The sequence below is a fragment of the Sesamum indicum genome, linkage group LG4 (assembly GCF_000512975.1).
Source record: "Sesamum indicum cultivar Zhongzhi No. 13 linkage group LG4, S_indicum_v1.0, whole genome shotgun sequence".
Taxonomy (NCBI): domain Eukaryota; kingdom Viridiplantae; phylum Streptophyta; class Magnoliopsida; order Lamiales; family Pedaliaceae; genus Sesamum; species Sesamum indicum.
Window position 1 is genome coordinate 2,924,039 of NC_026148.1, and position 10,371 is coordinate 2,934,409.

General features: G+C 29.7%; 1 protein-coding gene across 1 annotated transcript; it reads left to right on the top strand.

The window, feature by feature from the left end:
- LOC105159872 (protein GAST1) lies at window positions 1,263–2,890 on the top strand. Its single transcript, XM_011077082.2, has 4 exons — window positions 1,263–1,546; window positions 1,903–1,959; window positions 2,209–2,242; window positions 2,517–2,890. Exons 1-4 carry the CDS (start codon window positions 1,475–1,477, stop codon window positions 2,696–2,698), a joined length of 345 nt encoding a protein of 114 aa, XP_011075384.1. The 5' UTR covers window positions 1,263–1,474; the 3' UTR covers window positions 2,699–2,890.

The window sequence follows — 10,371 nt, forward strand, 5'->3', positions numbered from 1 at the left end:
ATAATTAATTGTGTCTAAATTCGTTTTATATTTTCTTAGTCCAGAAGTTCAATCCGAAATTCATCAATACTTGGGCATTATTTCATTTTGGGGCCATAAACGAAATGAGGGCATAGATGTATATGGGCCGAATTGATTAGGCCACAAGTGATTCTTCTTTAAGTCACAAAAGCCCATTTAGAGTCTTCAAAACCTCCAGACACCAAAAGTGCATGCTGGGCCTATAATTTTGGGCTAACACACTGAAGATTCGACCTTTATTAGGCAGGGGCCTCTATCGTCTATGCTATTGGAGGAAGCATATATATAAAAATAAAGAATTAGGTTGATCACGGACACCTAAAACTGCACTTCACGACAACCTTTTGTTAGTATTGGAACTAACAAAACATAGTATTCACAGAAACTTTTGACCATTTCAATATTCACACACACCTCTGAAGACATTCTTGCTCCTACTGCAACATTTCTAGTTTAAGATTATTGCTTTTAATCATAATATTCAATTGAATAATATTAAAGAAGCTTAGTATTAATGAATAAAAATGGGTTGAGGAGAAGTCGAAATTAATATGTATATGGACAAGGAAAATGGTATAATATTATGAGAGAAGAATTTGGTGATGGGAGTTTGTGTGGTGTGTGGATGTTAGGGATAGAGAGAGATAGGATGATGAGATTGAGAGGTGCATGGGAGTGAAGTCCAAAAACATGTGATTCAACTCACATGCTGCATGTCACTGCACTGCAACCATCTTTTTCGCCCAATGCTGTCATCCCCTTCACTTCACATGCATCCACACCACTACACTACACTTTCTGGTGTCTCTCTGTGTGTTTTTATTACCATTTCTACTAATTTGACTACCCTCATAATTTATGTTGTTCTACTTTTATTTTTTTGTTCTGGGATTGATAATACTTTGATTATTTGTCTCAAATCTCAGAATCCAAATATTAAGAGAACTTGCAATTTTCATCCTCTAATTTTGAAGTTTGCAATTTTGGTCCGATAAGAATTAATTTTCGAGCAATTTAATTAGTATTGTTAACCTACACCCCTAAATTACATAGCAGAAAATAACATGATCAAAATCTGTATGCATGGAACATACAAATCGATTATGACACTAGATGTATATTACTAATTATAACTTAATTGCCCTTATTGTAATAATTAATGAGGAATTTGCATGGAGAAAAAGCAATTTCAAAAGCAATATCCAAATAGAGATGGAGACAAAGTTTTGGCCAGAAATTGTGGTCATCAGCCTCTCTTCCTCTTTCTCCTTCTTCCCACCCACCCATGCAATAACACACTACACCACAACTACTCTCTCTCTCTCTCTCTCTTTCTCTCTTTCTCTATACATATATACATATATATATAGCCTAGCTACAACATTCTTGATCTTATCTCCACAGAGACATATATTCCCATTTCATACATTCTCAATAACTGCAGGGCAACAATATGAATTGTCTGAGAAGAGATTTGATCCTTTGTTTCTTGCTCATCATGTTTCTTCTGGCTGTCCATAACCATGTAAGCCCACATTCATTTAATTACACCTGTTATATATATATATATATATATATATGTTTACAAAATATTCTACTACATATGCATTCTATAAAGGGGAAATCTAACCCAAATCGAGTCTGGCCAAAATTTAAACAATTACAAGTTAAATATAATACACTTGTCAGGTGTCCAATTCAGAAAAAGTAATTGATTGTATGACAAATGTAGCATCAGTGTGTGATTGATTGAATTTGGCTGGACCTGATTTGAGTAAAAGATTTCCTTTATTTTTACACAACTAATTGCTAGCTATGAAGTAAAGTTAATTATGTATATATGTACTAGTTTTTACCATATATATGGGGTTATTTTGGCAGGCAACAATTGTAGAATCCCCAACTCCTCAGCCACAACCATCAGGCGGTTTTCCCATGGTAATTCAGAAATTCTAGTCAGAATCAAATTTTGTTGAATTTGAACTATTTACGCAGTAAATGTAACACATTTATTGCTGTATGATTAGTTCAATTCAACATGGGTAATTCTTTTTCAATCTTTTCATATCAAGAACTGAACACTCTTCCCCACCTCCCCCCCCCCCCAACAAAAAAAATACAAAGAAAAGGGCAGTGATTTTAATTTTAGAAAGTTGCTAATGGTATGTAGCACTGTTTGTGTAACAGTATGGTGCAACTCCAGGCAGCCTTCAACCTCAGGGTAAGAACAATTAACCATGCACACGTTGTACTATCTGTCTATATATATGCTCATTACGTGGTCTGTACTCATATGAACTATCAGTTTAATGTTGTTACATATATGTCGATACATCACGTGACGACCCATCTGGACATAAATTCAAATGAACAATATCGAATTTTTTTCATCTACAGTTATAATGTCCAAAAAGGGGGGTCCGAGAACAAACAATTACAAGCATATTTATGTAGTAAAGTGTATGTATATAATGTATAATAATAATATGTGGCAGAGTGTGGGAGGAGATGCACGACGAGATGCTCGAAAACGGCGTTCAAGAAGCCATGCATGTTCTTCTGTCAGAAATGCTGCGCCAAATGCCTGTGCGTGCCTCCGGGCACTTACGGCAACAAGCAGTTCTGCCCTTGCTACAATAACTGGAAGACCAAGAGAGGAGGACCAAAGTGCCCTTAGATCATATACTTTTACAACTATTTTCTCATTACATCCTCTTTATATATCTCTTAATCTGTGATGTGTGTACTTATTTCATGACACTATCAATGTGTTTGTCTTAAATTTTTGATGGCTTGTTCACTTGTACAATCACTGAGTTCTTCATTATGATGTTAGAGTCGAAGTCAAGCAGGTGTTGGTGGGCTCGAATTTTATTGCCACTGATTTATAAATATAATTTTGTACATTGATCAGGTTTTTATGGAGACGTAATATAGTTGTATATATATAATGGGCCGTGTTAAAAACATTTAAATATTAAATAACAATATTCGGGGGATTTTAGATGAGGTGATTATTGAATATGAATGTGGCCGAGTTTGGTAAAACATGTTATGTAATTGGAATTGGTTGATTGAAGAATTGGGAGGGGCAAAATGATGTAAAGCAGAAAGATGGTGGGCATTCTCTTAATTTCAAGAGAATACAAGGGGTATAGTGTTATTAATCTAGTAAAAGTTTAATGAATGTTGCAAATCGAGATACAACTTTTTATAATTTTCTTTTCTTTTCTTTTTTATGAGGATGAAAGCCGATTCTCTAATTTTTCTTGGATTTCAAATCCTCAATATGTTTTTTTTTTTAAAATATATTAAGAAGATGAACTATTATTAATTGAAATAACTTAACTACAATCATTCATGTCAAATTTCAACAATTAACATTCACAATTATAATAATTATACCCTAATCAACAATATCATATAAATAAAATTTAAACAACACTTACGATATAGTCGAACAACATCCCATATACATAAAGTAGGGTCAGGGTCCAAATCCATAATTTCTAAAATTAGGAAGCGTTAACTTCACTAATTGAATTAAGTTAGATTGGGCGACCCTAAACTTAGAACATCATAAGGAAAAATTCATTTCAATCACAACAATTGGGCAAAACTTGTGAAATTCCAGCCCAAATAGAAGTTGGAGTTGCCCAATTGTCATGTAGATTGGGCTTAATCTTGCAAACAATCAGCCCAGGAAAGGGGGGCTGGGCTTCTTGGGTCATGGATCTAAAAATGGGTTAAAGCTGGAATATGGGTTCTTGAAACAAAATTGGTAAATGGAAAATATTTTGGAGTAGAAATACTTGCTCCACATAGAGTGATCCTCAATTTTTGTGGGATATCATCATATTTTGTTATTATTATTCCTCTCTCTCAAAATTACAATATGAAAAGGGTGTTTGGGGTGAGCTTATAAGGTAAGCTTTTACAAACTTTTTTTAGAGAAAAAAAATTATAAATTCTTAAAACTAATATGTTATGAGTTTATAAGTTTTTTTGATCGTTTTATCGGTCTTTTCAAAGTAAGAAGGGGTAGAGAAAATGTCTCAAGTTAATATTTGAGCACTAGATATTACGATGTTAAAGTAACCCACGCCATATTCAAGGAAATCTTAGACGATCTTTAAATAAAAGGATATTTGTATCCAATATTGACACAAGTGGGGAGATGGAGAATGCTTAAGAGCGCGAGACAATTTTCTCTAAGTTACTCGACAAAATAGTCCCGTAACTTTTTATTATATTAAAAAACTTATTTAAAAATTGATATCTAACATCTTATAAGTTTTTTATTAATTTTATAATAAGATGTATGATCAGCTTATAAAATATTTTAAATAAATTTAGTCAACCAACCCGAGTCAAAACATTATTATTCTTGGTACTATTTAGTATTATTCAATCAAATTGAGGGGGAAAAAAGAAAAGAAAAAGAAGTTGACTAAAACTATACATTAATAATTAAAATTTAATAGGACAATGAAGTTGACTAATAAATACTATTTATATTATGGTGTGATTTCCATGACTTTGGAGGTGGGGTATGAAATTTGAAATGTATAATTGTGAATAGCCACAAATAGTGTACAATTATATGGACCACAAGAGCAGTCAACAGCACACAACAAAAGGGATAATGAAACCTTTTATTGACCATTCTAAGGAATATGCTTAATTAAAATCCTTTGCTTCTTTTCAAAGCCATGAAATTTGATTCCTTTTCTTTTAACCAATTCATTATAATTATATCATAATTTAAATTTTTCAATAATTAATTTACGACAATTAACAATATCAAAATGAAAGGAGAACGAGGAGGGAAAAGTTTATACTTTTTCTTGATAAATTGTTTCATATAATGGATCAAAAAATAAAATTCAAATACTTCTATATATTTGATAAAAAAAATGCGAAAAAAAATAATTTTTATAATTTACTAACTAACCCTTTATACTAAAATAATTTTAAATTATTAAAAAATTAAAAATTAAATCTAAAAACTTATTAATAAAAGTATGCATCAAAGAAAATAATAATATAATATTTTTTAAATGCTAATATCTCAAATAAAATGAGTCCTTTTTTGAATTAATAAATTATGTCTATAGGTACTTTTACTTTTTCGTCCAATTGAATGGTAGAAAAGTACTTTTATATATATCCAGCTTTACTTCATGTCCATTTGATCTCCTTAATTAACTAAGCATTTTGTTATATATATATATTTTTTTTTATTTTTACTTTTTTTTAATATATAGCCATTAATATTAGTCACTATTGTGAATTTTATTTGAATAAAATACTTAGATATTTAAACCAATTTTGCCTTTATAAGTAATGGGACAATGTTGCAAATAAATTATAAGAATTAATTACATTTACACAACTACAAAATTGGGAAGGTGGACCGGAGAGTAGGCAGAGATTCTCACGTTTTGCACGCCAAGATTCATACATGTGCTTCCGGGTTCCTGCCTAACAGCTTGTTTGTTTGTTTTAAGCGAGAAATTATAATTAATTGAAATAATTTAATTTTAATTATTTTTTGTTAAATATTATTATTTAATAAAGATAATTATAATAATTATATCTAGTTATTATTAATTGAAACAATTCGATTTTTTATCAATTACATAGTCATATCCTCATCAACAATATCAGATAAATAAAATCTAAACAATACTTATCATATAGTAGAACAACGTCTCATGCATACGATCCGAATCAATTACCTGTAAGGTCATGAAACCTCAATTTCTCCAACTGAACTAAACATCATTAGTAAGAGCTTGCTCGTTTTAGTATTTCATTTTTTCTGAAGCAGTAATTAAAGTAAAAGGATTGTACATAGTGTCATCTAAATTTTTGTTTTGTCGATCTTTCTACGAAATTAGCTACTCATTCTGAAATTTAGAATCGGTAATTATATTATTATATCCATATTTTAATAGATTGAGCAAATGAACAATACATGATTTAGATCAATGCATCAAACATAATTAAGAACTATGAAATAGTAAATTACAGTAAAATCATATAAAAAAAACACCTACATTAGTTCATGAAATCTCCGTCTTATAAAATTAGCTACTCATGAAAACTAGAATTTGTGGGGGGAGGAAGAAAAAGAAAAAAAGTTACTGTGATAAAGCGCAAATTAGCCATAATAAGCGCTTTCAGTACAGATCAAGAATTCGAATTTGATGCAAATATTCTTTCTGATCATCACAAAAAATGGTATATGTCGTTGTGAATTGTTATCTAATGTGGAAGCAAATTGCAATTAATTATGAAAGAAACAATGAATGATATGTAATCTCCTAAATACCCAAAATAATCTTAATTATTTGATGGTGAGATTTTTTTTTTATATGAGTACCGATATTAATTGTTTAATAATGAGATCTTTTGTTTATATTCTTATAAATAAATTATTACTCGTTACATTACATACAATGTCATCTTCACGTGTTAATTCAACTATTTGAATACAAATTCAATTGGACAACAACGAATCTCTCATGCCTTTAATTTTTATAGACGAGAAGATTGACTTTTCGTCATCCGACTTTTCAAATTACATCACAAAACATAAAATTAATGTTTATATATGTATAGTTGTCTTTTCCCCCGATAACAATAACTAACAATATTGATGGATTTGTTTGAGAAGGCTGTAGAAACATTTTAGCCCTAGAAACAGAGAGATGCGATGGAGGAGGGAGGATCGAGAAAGTCTGATTTCTGATCCATCAACAGACCTATTTTATTGTACCGGACAACCTTACATAATAATCTCTCATTTCTGCTTCTTACGAACGACGATGGGAGCCACACCCACACCCTGACTCTGCACCGACGATGAAGATAAAGATGAAGAAGAAGGAACGGCTTTTACGATCTTCCCCACCGAATACTCCTCCCCCTCGCTGCTAATGACCTTCCGCGTCAGAGAAACCTGGCGTGCAGGGGCGCCGTCTCCGCCGGTGGACTGCTGCTGCAGAGGGAACAAGAAATCCGTGGGGAAGAATTTGTATTGAAGGCCAGCCATGAGAGAGATATGTGGAGTTGGATGAGAAAATTAACAATAATAGGGATTTTTGGGGTTTGGGGTATAAGTGCAGTAACCTTTCACGTATTTATAGAGCCAGAAATAGGTCACATGGTGGGATCTTCAACTAACCAAAACCTAAAGTCATATTTCATATTTTCCTTTTATACATAATATTTTGGTGAGCGGGAATATTCTCGCCCACTCACTCGCTGCATCTACGTCAGAACCATAACCACACAAACCCCCCATTTCTATATATATTACAATTGTGGCACATTGTTCATCCAATATATAAAATAAATAATTTTTTACATTTTAAAATATTTTATAAATATAAAAAATTAATTTATCAATTAATATAAAATTAAATAAATTAGTTATTTATCAATTAAAAGTCATTTTCGACTTCACAAATAATTGATGCGATGGTTTTAACGGCTATTTATGAATATAAAGAGCCTTTTCTTTTTATATTATCATATATAAAGTGACGTAAAATATATATACTTAACTTAACATAAAATACATAAATTTCACTTTATAATATATACATCAAATGTATAAAATAATATTTAATTTTAAAATTAAATAGTATCTCAAAAAATAATAAAAAAAAAGAATCGGCCTGAACCCTGAATTCATGATGATGTGTTTGATCAGGCTGCTGTCTTCTTCTATAAAAGTATTTTAATTGTATGAATTGTTTTTTTAAGTCTGCCAAAATCTTAGTCGTTGCTTTCATAATCTCACTTTTTTTTTTAATCTAAAATTTTATTTTCTCAATCTCTTATTTTTTTGTTATTTCACTTATCATAAATTAGTAAATACTTTAGATAATTAAAAGAAATCATTTCATAACAAATTTTAATAAATATAATTATAGTTTTCAAGGTAAAATACACTTCGCCTCCCTGACCTATTTTTGATGTAATATTTAACTCCCTAAGTTAATAAATTTAATACTTACCCTCAACCTCATGCATTTACAATTATATTATTTTATATATTTTAGTATTTTTCATATTAAATTATTATCAAATTTGTTTTCTAATTAACAAATATATGCTAAATCAATGTTTTAATATTTTTAGAAAAAAATAAATAAATATATTTCCTCAACTACACTCCAAGGGACTCGAACATATGACCAAAGTCATAAGTGTCAACAAGCCACCTTGTCTTCTTTATTATACAATATTCATTATTTACCTTTGAGTCTGTAAAATATAATAATATTAAAAAAATTATTTAATTCACTGATTATATTTTACTTTATTATAATAAAAAAAGATATTTTTTCAATTGAAACAAATTCAGTTAAACTTAAAATGCAAAAAAAATATTAAAAATAGAAATGATAATATAAGGACAATATTGTTCAAAAATTTAATTTTAGAAGGTAAAAGTGTTACATTTATCCGTTTAAGAAAATAAATATTATATGAATAATAATTGGGAGTATTTTATCCGGATTTGAAATTAAAAAATGAAAAGACATGCAGTAGATGGTGCTTAGACGTATCGACCATCAATGTGGTAGTAAGTTGGCAGATACAACCATGTACTGCTGACATAATTAAATGGAGACTTGTCATTGATTTGTAACTAATTCTGTTTATTTTAGGTTTTTAATAAATGTCTTTACCATCATCAAATTTCATTCCATTTTAATTAGATATACTTTGGCAAAATCATGATTCTTTTTTTTTTTCTATTAATTTATTTTAGCAGAGCATGTGTGTGTGTTTGGATTTATTTTTAAAAATAATTTAAAATAAATATTGTATATTCGATGTTGTATTTTAAGTAATAAAAGTTACTGTTTAAATTCTGAAAAGTTCCTCGCTCTCTCTCTCTCTCTATATATTTATATATACTAGCTATTATGGCACGCCGTTCCTACTTGTAAATATTTTATGTTTTAAAATATATTATAAATAATAAATATATATATATATATATATAAACCATGACATCATATTTTTTAGGGAAAGTATAAGTATATTAATTTAAAAAAAATATTATAATTTATCCTTAAAAAATTGGAGCATAAATGCCATCAACCTTACTGAGATGATGATCATACAATTATTAGCCATGATTAAACCATAATTACCAAAATCACTAACAAAAAGACAAAAAAGAAAAAAGAAAAAATGGCACTAAATTCTGATCACATAGCAGGGTGGGTCCCCCTCTGTCCTCACCAGTTCTTCATCATATTTTCTGGGGCGTTGCGAAACAAAACTCCAATAAATAATAATTATTAAAATTAAATGTTATATATATATATATATATATCTTTCCATTCTACAGTATGTCGAAATTTTAATTCGAATCTAATTCAATTAAATTTAAATTAATTATATGATAAATATAATTAATATATAATTAAAAAATAATAAATTATGTAATAAATATTTAATATTTATTTTATAATTGATTCCGTTCAACCAAATTTAAATTCAAATTAAAAAATTTTGTACCGCGTGTGCACTTGGACTTCTCAAATTAAGTCACATGTCCTTTCATCAAGAGTTCTGAAAGGTAGGTCGGTGGACTGAGGTAGGCCCCATCAAACCCCAACACACGTTCACACTCATACTTCCGATAACAAAACTTAATATTCGAATATTCTTATAGAAAAACTTATGCCCAAATCATTGGTCAATTATGGGAATAACCCAGTTAGTTTCTATAATATTATAAATGAGTAAATTATTATTTATAAAATTAAAAATTATAATTTATTTTTATATATTTTTTAAAATACAGTAATATATTTTCTTGTACTTGTTAAAATAAAAGATAGATAAATTATTTTATTTTAAAAAATACAATGAGATAAATGACTATTTTTTATTATATGAAATAATGTGTTTATTTAGAAAGGGTAAAGTACATTAACGACGGCGAGTAATGCAGTTGGTTATAGCAACTGCCAAAAAAGAACCAACTACTACACAATACATAAAAAAAGAAAAAAAAGTACACATCTTGATCGATATAACTCATCAGAAACAGCAATACAGATGCAGAAAAGCTCAGCATGAATCAAATGTTCGCCTACACACACACACACAAAAGAATCACTTGTAGGGTACAATGCTGGTGCTTGCTGGCTTCCGACTAGGAACATGGCTGATCGTCAACGCTGGAACCAGTTTAATTACTACGTTTTTAGGGACAGCAGCATCTGTTTTTTCGACCGTGGGCAGATCAAGTACTTGTGGATTTTGGACATGAGAGGTGTCGTGAGGAGGTGATGGTTTGGGGTAATAGAAGTC

What these genes read in the sequence shown, in the direction of transcription:
- LOC105159872 (XM_011077082.2), top strand. Translation starts at nt 1,475, where the DNA reads ATGAATTGTCTGAGAAGAGATTTGATCCTTTGTTTCTTGCTCATCATG. An exon ending in TTCTGGCTGTCCATAACCAT is followed by an intron (nt 1,547 to 1,902) that starts GTAAGCCCACAT and finishes TTATTTTGGCAG; the next exon opens with GCAACAATTGTAGAATCCCC. An exon ending in CATCAGGCGGTTTTCCCATG is followed by an intron (nt 1,960 to 2,208) that starts GTAATTCAGAAA and finishes TTTGTGTAACAG; the next exon opens with TATGGTGCAACTCCAGGCAG.